The 14,710-nt window shown below is 62.8% G+C and overlaps 2 protein-coding genes across 4 annotated transcripts in view; one reads left to right on the forward strand and one right to left on the reverse strand.

The window, feature by feature from the left end:
- Nucleotides 1-11,363, forward strand: part of MARS1 (methionyl-tRNA synthetase 1) — a 12,534-nt gene extending 1,171 nt beyond the window's left edge. Inside the window, exons 2-22 of one of the 3 annotated variants that reach the window (XM_032770086.2) lie at nt 408-498; nt 1,515-1,593; nt 1,688-1,822; nt 2,215-2,290; nt 2,419-2,591; nt 3,209-3,321; nt 4,152-4,268; nt 4,730-4,933; nt 5,284-5,485; nt 5,750-5,824; nt 5,951-6,121; nt 6,415-6,510; nt 7,453-7,570; nt 8,279-8,492; nt 8,632-8,763; nt 9,277-9,381; nt 9,675-9,858; nt 9,965-10,036; nt 10,333-10,359; nt 10,652-10,768; nt 10,940-11,363. In XM_032770086.2, coding sequence (XP_032625977.1) covers nt 408-498; nt 1,515-1,593; nt 1,688-1,822; nt 2,215-2,290; nt 2,419-2,591; nt 3,209-3,321; nt 4,152-4,268; nt 4,730-4,933; nt 5,284-5,485; nt 5,750-5,824; nt 5,951-6,121; nt 6,415-6,510; nt 7,453-7,570; nt 8,279-8,492; nt 8,632-8,763; nt 9,277-9,381; nt 9,675-9,858; nt 9,965-10,036; nt 10,333-10,359; nt 10,652-10,768; nt 10,940-11,089 — 2,651 coding nt within the window. In that variant the 3' untranslated portion in view covers nt 11,090-11,363. Of the gene's footprint in view, nt 1-407; nt 499-1,514; nt 1,594-1,687; nt 1,823-2,214; nt 2,291-2,418; nt 2,592-3,208; nt 3,322-4,151; nt 4,269-4,729; nt 4,934-5,283; nt 5,486-5,749; nt 5,825-5,950; nt 6,122-6,414; nt 6,511-7,452; nt 7,571-8,278; nt 8,493-8,631; nt 8,764-9,276; nt 9,382-9,674; nt 9,859-9,964; nt 10,037-10,332; nt 10,360-10,651; nt 10,769-10,939 lie in introns of those variants that run through there. The other 2 variants (XM_032770087.2, XM_032770088.2) reach the window with 2 other exon arrangements.
- Nucleotides 11,364-11,562: 199 nt separating this feature from the next.
- Nucleotides 11,563-14,236, reverse strand: DDIT3 (DNA damage inducible transcript 3). The gene is made up of 3 exons (XM_032770089.2): nt 12,888-14,236; nt 12,291-12,445; nt 11,563-12,216 (listed from the first exon to the last, which is right to left on the reverse strand). The coding sequence occupies exons 1-3, from the start codon at nt 12,895-12,897 to the stop codon at nt 11,773-11,775; spliced, it is 609 nt and encodes a 202-aa protein (XP_032625980.1). The 5' UTR covers nt 12,898-14,236; the 3' UTR covers nt 11,563-11,772.
- Between the last annotated feature and the right edge of the window lie 474 nt (nt 14,237-14,710).

Genomic DNA, 14,710 nt, shown 5'->3' on the forward strand with positions numbered 1-14,710 from the left:
CCCTGCCCCCATCCCCACAGCAACCACCCACTCCCCCAGCGCCCCCCAACCCGGCCCCTCTGCAAGTCTCTGTGTGCAACCCCCTGTTATAAATTAGGAACATGTTTTTGTATATTTAACACCATTATAAAGGCTGGAAACAAAGCGGGGTTTGGGGTGGAGGTTGACAGCTCGCGACCCCCCATGTAATAATCTCACGGCCCCCTGAGGGGTCCTGACCCCCAGTTTGAGAACCCGTGTCCTAGCCCCTTTTTGTCTGGGGTCACCTCCCTCAGGGCCCCCCAGTCCCCCCGGTTGTGCCTTAGATCCCCCAGGGCCCATGCCCCTCAATCCTCCCCTCTCCCTAGGCCCCGGTCTCCTTGGCTCAGGCTCCAGTGCCCTAATGCCACATGCTTTTCCCTCGGCAGGTCACGTGGTCCCTTTTCTGACCCACCCGCGGGTGCCAGCCCTGCACCTGGACAGCGGCACTGTCCTCTTCTCCCCAAATGCCATCTGTCAGTAAGTGTCCCCTGCTGGTTTCTGGGCTGGCGGGTCTCCCCAGCCTCGGGGCGAGGTCGTGCCAGTGCTCTCTGAGCACACGCTGTCCCGCAGCTGGGAACGGGCCCCAACAGCGGCTCCCCGGTGCCTGCTGCAGTCGGACAAGGAACTTGGCATCGTGCTGTTCTTGGGTCCTGGCCGGTTCTTGGGCATTCAGTGTTCAGGCCTGGGTCCCGCCCCAGGATCTCATGCCTGGCAATCCTCTGGTTTTGCTGAAGTGTTTCCTGTAGCTTTTAGGGCCAGGGGGGAGGGGTTCCTGGCGCCAGCTGGGGAGTGGGTCTGGTGCAGAGTTTCTCAAATGTGGGGTCTGGCCACGGGGGGGCCAGAACAGACCCAGAGGGGGGGTGGGTTGCAAAGTATCAATCTCTTCCCCTCCCTCCCTGTTGCTCCGGGATGTGCCTCTGGAGACAGGTGGGGCACAACACTGCAGTAGCAAGGTGAGCTCTCGACCCACCTTGGGCAGGAGGGGGGCAGGTGGGGCTTCTGCTGCCACCCCAGGCCCCCCTTGCGTCCCCCCCGTGGCCCCTGGCTCCCACTACCTCCCCCTCTTGCTTTCCCCCCCTTCCAGGGCTTAATCTGTCCTGGGGCTTGCTGAAAAAAGGGATATTAAACAGGCAAGTATCACTTTTCCAGGAGACTTAGTACATGAAGAAATGACCAGGATTTGAGGGTGTGGATGTGGAAGTTTATTTGTTTCTCCTGACGTTAATGAAGTGTTTTAGGAAAACATGTCAGTGCGGCCACCAGCAAGAGTGGGAGGCCACCAAAAAATATGCTAAGTCCTCTGCCTAGTGGTTAGAGCAAAGGGACGTTGGAACTCCTGGGTCTGTTCCCAGCTGTGCCAGTGATGTGCTGTGTGAGTGTGGGGAAGTCAGTGCTCCCGTGACGGGCGCTGAGTGGAGTTACTTGGGCTGCCAAATCCCTTGGGCTGGATCTGCCACATGTGTTCAGCCCTCTCCTTCCTTTCTGTCCTGCAGGTACTTCTTCCTCCTAGCTGGAAAGGAGCCCAACGATCTCACCAATCAGTGGCTTGAATGGGAAACAACAGAGCTGCAGGTGGGTCACCTGGAGAAGCGCAACTTGGCAGCAGCACGCGTGTCCGATGCACGGGCTCTCTCCGATGGTGCTAAACCTTTGTCTCTGTCCTTAGCCGGCTGTGTCCACAGCCCTGTATTGCCACCTGGTGCAAGGAAAGAAAGGAGAAGAGGTTCTGGGGGCCATCAGGAAAACGTTAACCTACATTGATCAAAGCTTGACCAGCAAAGCCACTCCTTACCTCGCCGGGGTGAGTAATGTACGGACAGAGGCCCGCTGAGCTGAAGTGCCTTGTCTCTCCCACAGGAAGGGCATGACCAGGTTGGGAATAGAACCCAGGAGTCCTGGCTTTTGGTCCCCTGATCTTTGGAATCGCTTAAATCGTTAGCCCAGGGAGCCCCGACTTCGCCCTACAAAGGGCAGCTGGCCAGGTGCTCAAAGTCACGTGAAGGAAGCAGCTTGTAGCTTCTGTCTCTGATGTGGTGAGCTCTGCCCGCGGAGGACAAGTCCCAGCATGCAATGCTAGCGTCTCGCTCGGAGCTGCAGGACGTACCGCTTTCCTGCAATAAATATAGCTGCACAAAGACCCCCAGCGTCCGGCTCCCTGCTGCTCTCGCCTTCACGCACTCTGCTTTCCTCTAGGAGGCAGAATCGGTAGCCGACATTGTCCTGTGGGCCGCCCTGTTCCCTGTGCTGCGGGATGAATCCTGCCTGCCAGGTAAGAGCTGCTGCCGGGGGCTGTGGTGCTGGTGCCCTGAGGGTCTGCTCAGGACTAGGCACCTGTGCCCACCCGGGGTGACGCTTTTCTTGCCCTCTTGGCGCTGACGCCCTTCTCCTCTTTCGAAGATGAGCTGCATGCTCTGAGGAGCTGGTTCCAGACCATGAACCTCTCGGAGCCCTGCAGAAGCGCCGCTGTGTCCGTGCTGACGCCCAAAGGAGTCCAGGCGTTCAAACTCTATCTGCAGAAACAGCCAGGGCCCACCCTGCACTGGGAGAAGCCAGCAGCTAATGAGCCAGAGGTACTGTCCCCCTTTCGCTCCAGCACGGCTGCCCCCCGTCCCGTCCCGGGGCTGACTGCGCTCGGTGGACTGGGGACTGAGCCAGGCTGGGGATTCTCGCAATTCTTCAGAGCATGGAAACCCTCTCTAGAGAGATGCTATACGGAACCTTTCTGGCCCTGTCTGCTCAGCCATGGACCTATGCTGCTGCCGTTCTGTGCCTGGTCCAGGGGATCAGGCTGCAGCCCGACCCTGGGGGGTAGGGTGGGGGGTATCCCTGCCTGTCAGAGAAACCCACAGGCCTTTAAACAGCAGCTGTTCTGAGCTCTGGGCCCCGAACTCAAGTGTGTGTCATAAAACCAGCCCCCGGGGACAGCTGAACTGAAACACTACTGGGAACAGCAAGGCATATGGTGGGTGTGCGGGCACTTGCTTCGCGGGAGGAGAAGCTCCGAGCCCTCTGCTTGGAGCAGTGCCCGTCCTTCCTCTGGGTGCGGGGACACTCTCCAGCCCCACACTGGGGTGCAGGGCTCCAGCTGGCAGCTTTCTCTGCCGGTGGCTTTGCCTTGAGCGTCTGTGGCCCTAGCGCCAAGCCCAGCTACTGCCCCGCCTCGCTCACCCGGCATCCCTCCCGCTAGGAAGAGGAATTGGCTGAGCGCTCGTTGTCGGAGGAAGAAATCGCAGCTGCCGCAGAAGCCTGGGCCAGAGGCCCGGCAGCCCTGCCCGAACGCTGGCAGCCGCCAAGCCCTGTGTGAGTGCCGTGGGTGGGGAGAAGGGAGCTGAGCGGGGGGCTGGAGGGTGCGGGACTGGCTGCTGAGCTCACCCATGGCGGGTGGCGTTGCTGTGTAAGGGGCTGGCTCTGTCGCCCGTGAAAGTTGTCATGGACTTTGGGGGAGACAAGGCCCTGCACCCTTGGCTTCCTGCAATTCACCGTGACTCTCAGCCAGCCAGTAAAACAGAAGGTTTATTTAGCCGACAGGAACACAGTTCAAGACCGGCCTTGAAGGTACAGAGAACAGGACCCCCTCAGTCGGGTCCATCTTGGGGGGCCAGGGGAGGCCAGGAGGTCTGTCTGGGCTCCCCTCCATTTCCCCAGCCAGCTCCAAACAAACTCTTCAGCCCCGCCCCCCCTCGCCTTTGTCTCTTTCCTGGGCCTGGAGATCACCTGACCTCTTTGTTCTCCAACACCTGCAGTTGGCACCTTGCAGAGGAGGGGCCCAGGCCATCAGTTGCCAGGAGACAGGGTATTGGCCATTTTCTGTGCAGACACCATCACACTGGTCCCCCAGGGCTCTGCAACATTCACATACCCCATGACACTCAAGAAATGTATAGGGGAAACTGAGGCACCCACACAGCACTCAGAGAAAACATTAAGAATATTCCCACTTTGTCACAAAAGGCCCTTTGGCTGGCCCATGATCGCTAGGGGAGTGATGGGAGGGGGCCCTTCATCCTGTTCTCTCCCTGGGCAGCATATCAAGCCCCTGCTGGTTTGGGGGGCAAGGGCCCAGCCATCTGGGCCCAGCCTGCAGGCCAGGATCCCCCTCCCTGGGCGGCTCATGGCCCTTCTCTCTCCAGGCTGCCTGTGGAGGGCAGAAGGAACGTGCTGATCACCAGCGCCTTGCCCTACGTCAACAATGTGCCCCACCTGGGGAACATCATTGGCTGCGTCCTCAGCGCCGACGTCTTTGCCAGGTACGGCGGCCCGGGGCAGGTCCTGGCGGTTTGGTGGCTTTGGCTGGGAGCCTCAGCCAGCCCCCAGCGCAGCCCTGCTGGGCTCCCAGAGGAAGGGGAATCCAGGGTCTTCCCAGCTGGAGTAGCCGTGTCCCAGCCTGGAGGAGGACGAGGGTTGGGCTGGCAGAGGGGGGCCACGCTGCTGTGTAGGCATGACTGGCACCCATGGCCTTGGGTATGGCAGGCACTTGGGGTAGCAGGGCGCTAGGTCCGTCTGCCCCCTTGGGTCAGTGAGAGAGAAGGGTGCCCAAGGACAGAGCTTAGAGGCCACTTCCCAGAGCCTGCCCCACCGCTCCCCTCCCCGCCCCAGGGGTCCAGCGCAGCAGCCCTCAAACCCCATGGGCCTCTGCAGCCCCCAAGGGCAGCGGGGCGCAAGGCCCCTCCAGGGGATCTCGTCTCCTAAGGCTCCCCCCTTCGGCCAGGTACTGCCGCCTGCAGAACTGGAACACGCTGTACGTGTGCGGCACGGACGAGTACGGCACAGCCACGGAGACCAAGGCCCTGGAAGAGGGGCTGACGCCCCAGCAGATCTGCGACAAGTACAATGCCATCCACATCCAGATCTACCGCTGGTTCGACATCTCCTTTGACTACTTTGGCCGGACCACCACGGCCCACCAGACCGCGTAGGTATCGCGCCGGCCGGGGGTGTCACCAGGGCAGGGCCCAGGAGAGCGGAGCTGGACTGGGGCGGGTGCGCGGGAGCAGCAAGACCGGGGAGGGAGGAGGATGCGGAGTGGGGGACGTTCCCCATGGGGCTGCCATGGCTCTGTCAGGACACCGCAGTTGTCTCCCGGGCCTGGTGTGTTGGGCATTGATGCCCCGAGTGCTGGGCACTGTTCCCCCTCCAGACCAAGGCACGAGCTGCCCCCCGCATTCCTTGAGCAGCTGTTGCGGTCTGGGGGCGATGGCTGGCAGGCGGCAGGGCCCCAGCATAGCCCTTGCTGTTCTCTCATCATCTCTTGGCATGTCTCAGGATAGCCCAGGACATCTTCCAGCGCCTGCTGGAGCGCAACATGCTGCTGACGGACACTGTGGACCAGCTGCGGTGCGAGCGCTGCCAGCGCTTCTTGGCCGACCGCTTTGTGGAGGGCATCTGCCCCTTCTGCAACTACGAGGAGGCCCGGGGTGACCAGTGCGACAAGTGCGGGAAGCTCATCAGTGCGGTGGAGCTCAAGGTACCGTGGTCAGCAGGGGGCAGAGATGCTCTCCCGGGGCCATGCAGGGCTGGCATGGGGGAGTCAGGCATGGCAGGAGATGGGCAGTGAGCGCTTGGCCACTGTCTGTCCCCCCGGCATGGCACTCCCCAAGGACCCTGGGAAGGCGGCTCTTTGGGTGTGCCCATCGGCCCTTGAACCCCTGCCTCGTGCACTGCGGTCTCTGCATTCTCGCCTGCCCCCTCTCCCCCGGTGCTTCACAGGCCCTGTGCTTCCTCCCCTCAGAAACCTCAGTGCAAAGTGTGCAAAGACTCCCCGGTGGTGAAGTCCTCGCAGCATCTCTTCCTGGACCTGCCCCAGGTGAGTGCTGGGAGGGAAGGGGAAGGAGTCTGGAGCAGGGGGTGGAGGAACCCGCCTGCCCACGAAAAAATAAAAAATTCTGTGATAGCGGGTTCTAGCTCCGGCTTGTTTCTCGTCCCCCGACAGCTGGAGGAGCGCTTGGAGAAGTGGCTGGAGCAGTCGTGGGCCACGGGCAACTGGACGACCAACTCCCGCTTCATCACCCGCTCCTGGATCCGCGACGGCCTCAAGCCCCGCTGCATCACCCGTGACCTGAAATGGGGGACGCCTGTCCCCCTGGACGGCTTCCGTGACAAGGTGAGCTGGGCCGCTGGGCGGACGAGGCTGGAGCAGCTCAGCCTGGACCCTCTGCTGCTCGCTCTATCACCAGGAGCATCCTCTGCCCTGGTGTTCCAGTGGGGCATCTGCCTTGCGGCCGTGGGCCTGCTCTGGGGCAGGCCAGCCTGGGATGTGCTGCCCCTGAGGAACCGCCCTGCTTCGTCCCATGTATGTGCCCTGGGCAAGGGCAGCGGACTCCGCCTCAGAGACTGAGCTGACCAAAGGTGAGCGAGCTCCTGTGCCCATGTGCCGCTCTGTCCCTGTCCCCCCAGGTGTTTTATGTCTGGTTTGATGCCCCGATCGGCTACCTGTCCATCACGGCCAACTACACAGACCAGTGGGAGAGATGGTGGAAGAACCCGCAGCAGGTGAGGCGCTGTCGAGCCCGGGCCCCTCGGAGGGTTGGGATCTGGCCCCACCTTGGAGGGGGGAAGTCAGGACTCTTGGGTTCTGCTCTGGATCTGAAGCCTGTCCCCTCCCCCACTTGTGGTGCCATGGCTAGAAAATGCTCTAGGACGGGGGTGGGGACATTGTGGCCCAAGGGCCACATCTGGATAGGGAAATTGTATGGGGGGCCATGAATGATCCCAAAATTGGAGTTGGGGTGCGGGCTCTGGGGTGGGGTCAGAAATGAGTTCAGGGTGCAGGAGGGGGCTCCAGGCTGGGACTGAAGGGTTCGGAGGGTAGGAGGGGGATCAGGGCTGGGGAAGGGAGTTGGAGCCTGGGGAGAGGCAATGGGGTGCAGGCTCCGGGCAGCACTTATCTCAAGCAGCTCCCAGAAGCAGCGGCATGTCCTCTCTCCAGCTCGTATGCAGAGGCGCAGCCAGGCGGCTGTGCGCTGCCCCGTCTGCAGGCACCACCCTCCAGTTCCCATTGGCCGCGGTTCCCAGCCAATGGGAGCTGCAGGGGCAACGTGCAGAGTGGAGCCCCTTGGGTGCCCATACGCATAGGAGCCGGAGGGGGGACATGCCCCTGCTTCTGGGAGCTGCACGGAGTGAGAAGCCCCAGACCCCACTCCCTGGCGGGAGCTCGAGGCCAGACGAGAACAGCTGGAGGGCCGGCCAGGCCATAGTTTGCCCGCCCCTGCTCTAGGAGGCAGAGCCCATCTGGGACTCATTAGGTCTGGAATGGGCAGAACTTGCCAATGAGGTGAGACGGGGCAAGGGAGAGGCAGCGCCCATGGTGCCACCCAGCTCCAGGGTGCATAGGGGCTGGGGGCCAGGCTGGCTCTGAGGGTGGGACTGAGCCCCCCCCAAGCCATGCCACTGGGCTCAGCACCGCTAGGACTGACCGCCCCCTCCAATCTTCAGGTCCAGCTCTACAACTTCATGGCCAAGGACAACGTCCCCTTCCACAGCGTCATCTTCCCCTGCACGCTGCTCGGTGCTGAGGATAACTACACGCTGGTCAACCACCTCGTCGCCACGGGTACCGTGGGGGGGGGAGGGGGCTGGTTACTAGGGGGTAGTGCAGGGCAGGCCAGGGAGGGACTGGGGACAGTGCGGGGGGGGTGGGGGGAGGGCAGGGTTGGTTGCTAGGGGACAGTGCTGGGTGGGCCAGGGGGGGTTTGGTTGCTAGGGGGCAGTGCGGCGGGGCAGAGCAGAATTGGTTGCTGGGGGGCAGAGCAGGGTTGGTTGCTAGCTAGGGGGCAGTGTGGGGGGGGCAGAGCAGGGTTGGTTGCTAGCTAGGGGGCAGTGCTAGGTGGGCCAGGGTGGGGTTGGTTGCTAAGAGGTACTGTGGGGGGGCAGAGCAGGGTTGGTTGCTAGCTAGGGGGCAGTGCTAGGTGGGCCAGGGTGGGGTTGGTTGCTAAGAGGTACTGTGGGGGGGCAGAGCAGGGTTGGTTGCTAGGGGGGAGTGCAGGGGGGCCAGAGCAGGGTTGGTTGCTAGGCGGCGGTGCGGGGGGCCCAGAGCAGGGTTGGTTGCTAGGGGGCAGTGCTGGGTGGGCCAGGGCGGGTTTGGTTGCTGGGGGGCAGAGCAGGGTTGGTTGCTGGGGGGCAGAGTGGGGGGGCAGAGCAGGGTTTGTTGCTAGGGGGCAGTGCAGGGGGGCGAGGGAGGAGTTAGGTCATGGGGGCTGCAGGCCGTGGGGCAGGCTCCGGGGGATGATGTGCAGACTCCAGTCTCTCGCGCCGTCCCCAGAGTACCTGAACTACGAGGATGGGAAGTTCTCCAAGAGCCGCGGCGTGGGGGTGTTTGGGGACATGGCCCAGGACACGGGGATCCCTGCCGACATCTGGCGCTTCTACCTGCTCTTCCTGCGCCCCGAGGGGCAGGACAGCGCCTTCTCCTGGACCGACCTCATGCTGAAGAACAACTCCGAGCTGCTCAACAACCTCGGCAACTTCGTCAACAGGTACCGGGCTGGCCTCGCGGGGGGTGCCGGGCTGCAGAGAGGTCTGTGGGGCTGGGAGCTGGGGCAGGCTGTGGATGTGGGAGGAGATGGGCCAGGCTTGGCGTGGGTGGAATGTGGCTCACGCTCTCTCCCCTCTCAGGGCCGGGATGTTCGTCTGTAAGTTCTTCGGTGGGCGCGTCCCCCCCATGGAGCTGGGTGCGGATGACAAGCGGCTGCTGGCTCATGTCACCCTGGAGCTGCGCCAGTATAACCAGCTGCTGGAGAAGGTCCGGTGCGTCCCGGGGGCTGCGGGGCACCGGCAGGCTGGCTCTGGCCATGCCCTGCCCAGCTGTGGTCAGCGTGGTGCAGGGGGGGCACAGAGTGGCCAGCCCCCAGAGGCCCTGTGTTGGTTTGCTCCAGGAGGGTGTAGCCTGGGGGTATATGGGGCAGTAGCTGGCAGAAGAGGTATCCATGCCCCACGCAGCCAGGGACAGCAAGCTGGTGAGATTCCTTCCCCCAGCTCATCGCGGTGTGTGGCCGGCAGGTCTCACCCACATGCTCAGGTTCCAGCTGGTCACCATAAGTGGGGTCGGGAAGGAATTCCCCCTGGTCAGATTGGCCGAGATTTTCGCCTCCCGCTGCAGTGAGGGGCCTGGACAGATTTGAACTGGCATCAATGATGCCTTCTCTGGATGGTGGGCTCTGGAACCCAGGATTGGAGGTTGCGGGGGCCTGCGAGGTGCAGGTGCTCCATGCTGGCTGCAGTCTGAGTCCGTGTATCTCTCCCCCCCCACCCCGCCCCCAGGATCCGGGATGCCCTGCGCTGCATCCTGAGTATTTCTCGCTATGGCAACCAGTACATCCAGGTGAATGAACCCTGGAAACGGATCAAGGGTCACGACGCTGACAGGTAGGGGGCAGGGCCATACCACCTACCAGCTCACCCCTGGGGGGCAGAGGAACCCCTGGTGGGGGGGAATTGGGGCTGCCTGGCTCAGTGAGGGGGGGTAGCTGTTCCTCTGGCTTAGCCAAGTCCAAGTGACCAGGTGAATGGGCCAAACTCACCCGCACCCCCCGATATGGGATCCCCTCCCTCCCACATCCCCTGCTAGCCCAGCCTGCCCATTGTGCTGATTCTGGCTGTTGGTTTTGTGATTGCTGGAGTCTGCGCCCTGCTCTGACGTGGGGGGTCCCGTTTTCCAGGACTCGGGCAGGCACGGTGACAGGCGTGGCCGTCAATATTGCTGCCCTGATCTCAGTCATGCTGCAGCCCTACATGCCAGGCATCAGCGCCACCATCCAGCGCCAGCTCTGTGTGCCGCAGGCCTGCAACGTGCTGACGGACACCTTCCTCTGCCTCCTGCCCCCCGGGCACCAGATTGGCACGGTAGGCGCACAGCCAGGGCCTGGCGCAGGGGGTTGGCGGAGTCTGGAGGGGGTGGAGGGAAGGCGGTGGGCAGGCTGGACGTTAACGTTTCCCCCTCCCGTGCCAGGTGACACCTCTGTTCCAGAAGCTGGAGAACGAGCACATAGAAGCCCTGCGGAAGCGGTTTGGAGGAGGGCAGGTGAGCCCCAATCCTGACCCCCATCCCCTGCCTGTGGAATCTCTGGCACCCTGGGGCCTGCTCATACAGAGAGCCATTTTCTGGGGCTGGGGCAGGCCCCCCAGCTCCTGTGACCCACTGCTGGAAGGAGAGCCCTGCTGTGCAGGAGCTGGTGGGGGGGACCCCCTGCTGGCAGGGAGCGAGTGAATCCCTCTGTCCCCAGGGGAGGGCAGGAAGCCCTCACTTGCCTTGCGCAGCCGCATGCTTTGTGCTCTTGCTACCTGTCCTCACCTGCTGTCTCCTCTCTCCTTTCCCAGCCTGAAGACTCCACCTTGGAGCTGCAGGTAACGCTGGCCCCGCTCTCTGGGGCACACCCGGGGCTTGGCGGGAGACTGGGGGCATGAGTGACCTGTCCCTGCCTTTTCTCCCACCCCCTCAGTGCTGTGTGCCCCAGCCCTGCAGGATTACGCATGTGTGGTGCCCTCACCGATGCTATGGAGGCACTGCCCCTACCTGCTGCCTGGCTCCACCGGGGGGAACTCTTTCAACCCCCCAGGGAGGGGGCTTGGCTAGGCTTGGCAAAGGCCGGCAGAGCCTGCTGTGTTGGGACTCCCTGACTTCCCTTCCCCTCCACAGGCACAGGCTGCCTGCGTGGCCTCAGCCAATGTGACACCCTCTGGGCCCGGGGGAGGCGCTGTGCTGGCAGGGGACCCCCAGAAGGTCAAGGAGCTGGCTGAGGAGGTAGCCGAACAGGTGAGTGGCACCTCTGCTTGTGCTCAGGGCAGGCTGCACTCCTGGCAGGGCAAAGCCCCTCAACCCCTGTGGTTCAGATTCTCCCCCTGTCTGGGGCCAGAGCCGCTCCAGCTCTGCATGGGGCAGGGAGGGAGTCAGAGCACTGAGCTAACAGTTGCCCTCTGTGCCCAGGCCGACCACGTGCGCCAGCTGAAGGCCAGCAAGGCAGAGAAGGGGCAGATCGATGGTGAGGTTGCCAAGCTGCTGGAGCTGAAGAAGCAGCTGGCAGTGGCCGAGGGGAAGACCCCCGAGCCGCCGGCCCTCAAGGGGAAGAGGAAATAGCTCCCAGTGGCAGTCCCATTGGCAGCACTGGTTCTCCCCATGCTGGGAGAGCTGCACCTGCCCTCTCCAGCCCCAGAAGAAATACCTGTGAACAGCCCAGCCAGCCCAGCCTCGCCTCCCCTTTGGGCCCCTCCTGCAGCAACTGCGCCGAGTGCAAGGGGCCCCCGACCCACCTCGCGCTGTTCCCAGCCCACACAAGGACCCACAGAGCTGCTCAGGCAGACGGGCTGTAATGGGGGACCGAGCAGGGACATAGAATAAAGGGTTTGCTAGACATGCTGTGACGCTTGTTACAACAGCCCCTTCCGCAGCTGCAGGAGTCACCGGCCCTCGTTAAATAGCAGTTCGTCATGTGCTGGGTTGTGCCAGCTGGGTTGTGCCAGCTGGCCTGTGAGAACATGGCCGAGTGCCCTGAACACCACGCTGGCACAACCAGGAGTGGGAGCTCCTGCCAGCCAGGTCCTTTGCTGGCTCCTGCCCGCAGCACCAGCAGCCGTAGGGCCCCTGGGGCTGTGGTCTGAGTCAGTCTGTCCAGGGCAGCCACTGGTCTGTTCAGCCTCAGGTCCAGTCCTGGCTCTGCACACCTGTCTTGTGGCAAGTGGGCCATACCCCAGTGGGGCCCAGCTGCCCATCGTGAGTCTAACAGGCACAGGACCCTGCAGCCCCTTGGGCTCAGTTCAGCCCTACACCTTCTGCAGGTTCACCATGCGCTCGATCAGCGCCGCCCTGGTGGCCTCCACCTCCGTGCTCAGCCGCTCAATCTCCTGCTTGAGCCGCTCATTCTCGGCCACCAGCTCTGTCACCCTCTTCTCATTCTGCTCCTTCTCCACGCTCCGCTTCTTGCCCTGCCTCTGGGGCTGGCTGCTTCTCTTCCTCTTCACGCCACAGGCCGGGCCTGCCCCCTCCTCGTCCTCCGTGCAGGTCTGAGCCGGGGAGCTCTGGCTGGAGTCAGATTCAGGGAGCCCCACCAGCTCCTCGGCCGTTCCGCTCAGCAGCTCCAGCAGCTCGGCCGTCAAGCTGGCATCCAGCTCGCAGCTCTCAGGGGCATTGCCTGTCGGCTCTGCCAAGGGGGCTGGGCAATCCAAGCCCCATAGCAGCGCTGTGGCATCAAGCGTGGCAAGATCCTTCTAGAGAGAGAGAGAGTCAGTGGGGCCAAGGGGCAAGCCAGGCTAGTGGGCCCCCCTGCCTGCCCCTTACTCACCTGTTCCACTCCCCCAGGGGGCAGGGATGTCCCCCCATTCTCATCTGAGGACAGCACCTCCTGCAGGTCCTCGTACCAGGCCTCCAGCTCCCAGCTGGGCAGGGAGGTGGGCACCGACTCGGCTGCCATTGTCAGGTCTGGGCCAGGCAGTCTCCCTGGCGAAAGAGGGAGAAAACCATTAGCAGGAGGCCCAAAACCGGGCCCAGGGGGCACTGTGCAAAGCTCCCCTCAGCAACCCTACAATAAAACAAAGCAGCAGCTGCGGGAAGAGCTGAAAGGGGCCCAGGAGAGGCTCTAAGGGCCAACACCACGTCCCGCAGTCATGCTAGGGGGGCCAGTGGCTTCAGCCCAGGGCAGAGAGCAGCATGTCTCAGCCTGATGCCCTGGCAGGAGCAGCTGTGGGCAAGTGGAGGGCTGCCCCCTTGGGTGTCCTCACAGCCTGACCGAGTGGGGCAAGCCGGCTCTCTCCAGCACAGCGAGCAGGAAAGCTTCCTTTCACTGCTGCAGAGGGAGCTTGGGGGCAGGGACCTGGCCCCATGGGACCTGCATCTCAGCTGCATCCCACCCTAACACGTACCGACCAGCCCCAGGCCTCACCTGCTCTCATGTGTGGTGATGTATGAAGATGCACTTTCGTCTAGAAGACTGGGGGAAAAGCAAAGACGGAATCAGACAAGGCAGCGGTTTGGCAAATCCCACCCCGGACCCCATGAAGCCAGAATCAGGCAGCACTAGCAGAGATGGAAAGGAAAGTGCGACCCAAAGAAATCTATAGGGAACTGCTGCTCACCCTCCCCTCCAGCCTGGTGTGACCCCAGGTCCCCTCCCCGCCGGGAACTGCTGCCTGCTCCAGCCTGGTGTGACCCCAAGACCCTTCCCTGCTGGGAACTGCTGCCTGCTCCAGCCTAGGGTTACCCAAGGACCCCTCCCTGCTAGGAACTGCAGCCTGGTGTGACCCCAGGACCCCTCCCCACTGGGAACTACTGCCTGCTCCAATCACTGGCTATTTTTAGCCTATGATGTTCGGGAACTTCCAAGCAATGAGCCAACCAGCCTGTGTGCCTCACCATGGCCCTCTCCCAGCCAGCTGCTTCCACCCCACTGCTGAGGGAAGAGCCAGGATCTCCTCCCAAGTGCTAGAAGTGCAGACATCAGAGGCAGTGCTGCTGAAAGCTACCCTGAGCCTGGGCTTCGCAGCTGGAATCAAAAGCCAAGAGGAACTGGATTCTCTTGCTCATAGAACAAAGCTCTGCAGCCTCAGGCTGAACTGGTCTGGGAGCCTGGGGAGAGGAGCTGCCTCCTCTAACTGCGCTCGTCCCCATGGTATCTCAGCCTCTTGGTTGTTGTAGGGCAAGGTCCCCACTGTCCTTCCAGTGCCCCCACAGGGGCTCCTGGCCCTCCCTAGGGGGGTTCCCTGGCCAGTTAAAGCAGCATTTCAGAGCAGTGCTTCCCCCGTAACCTCCAGAGAAACTCCAAGGGCTTTCGTCAGCCATCCCGCGGTGCACTTCTGGGGCAACTGATGCAAGGAGGAGGCTGAGGCAGGGGCCCAGAACCACCTTGGGCCCTAGCTGCATGAAGCCACCACCGAGATCCCAGAGGAATGGGAGCAGAGGCTGGGTGGTCCAGGCAGGAGCACCTAGTGTCTCAGTCACACTAGGGAAGGAAGTTGTGTTCTCCTTGAACTCGTTACCCTGCAGGGCTGTGAACGGACTGGGCTCCCCAGGCCAGCACTCGAGCCCTCGGCCCCGCTGCTCATCTCAGGCAAGTCTAACATGTCCCTCACCCTGGCCTCTAAGTGCCACAGCAGGGTCACAGGGAATTCACAGCAGAAGTCTGGCACTTGTCTCAGTTCCTCAGATGCCAGCAGCTACTCCCTCCCTGCATTTCAAGCTGCGTGGGGCAGGGGCATTTTGGTTAGGGGCCTGCCCCCCCGTGCACCATGGTAAGGACACTGACTGCAGCGGTCAGGCAGGGAACGGCTGAGCTCATGCAAGGTTAGAGCTAGGAACAGAACCCAGGAGTCCTGGCTCAGGCAGTTTCCTCCCTCCCCTCACTGGGACAGAACCAGCGTAGCTCAGACACCTGGTCCCCTGGTGGTACTCCCCTCCCAGAGATGGAGAGAACCCAGAGTCTGGGCTCCCTGCCCCCCCTCCCATATAGAACCCAGGATTCCGGGCTGCCAGCCCCCCGCCCCTCCCAGAACCCAGGCGGCCGGGCTCCCTGCCCACCCCCTCCAATAGAACCTAGGAGTCTGGGCTCCCTGCCCCCCCCACACACACAAAGAACCCAGCAGTCCGGGCTCCCCACCCCCACATGTAGGACCTCTAGGGTCCCTGCCCCGCTCCCGCTCCCATATAGAACCCAGGAGTCCGGGCTCCCCGCCCCTCCCAGAACCCAGGAGTCCGGGCTCCCCGCCCCCC

Source organism: Chelonoidis abingdonii, chromosome 26, assembly GCF_003597395.2.
Source record: "Chelonoidis abingdonii isolate Lonesome George chromosome 26, CheloAbing_2.0, whole genome shotgun sequence".
Lineage (NCBI taxonomy): Eukaryota > Metazoa > Chordata > Testudines > Testudinidae > Chelonoidis > Chelonoidis abingdonii.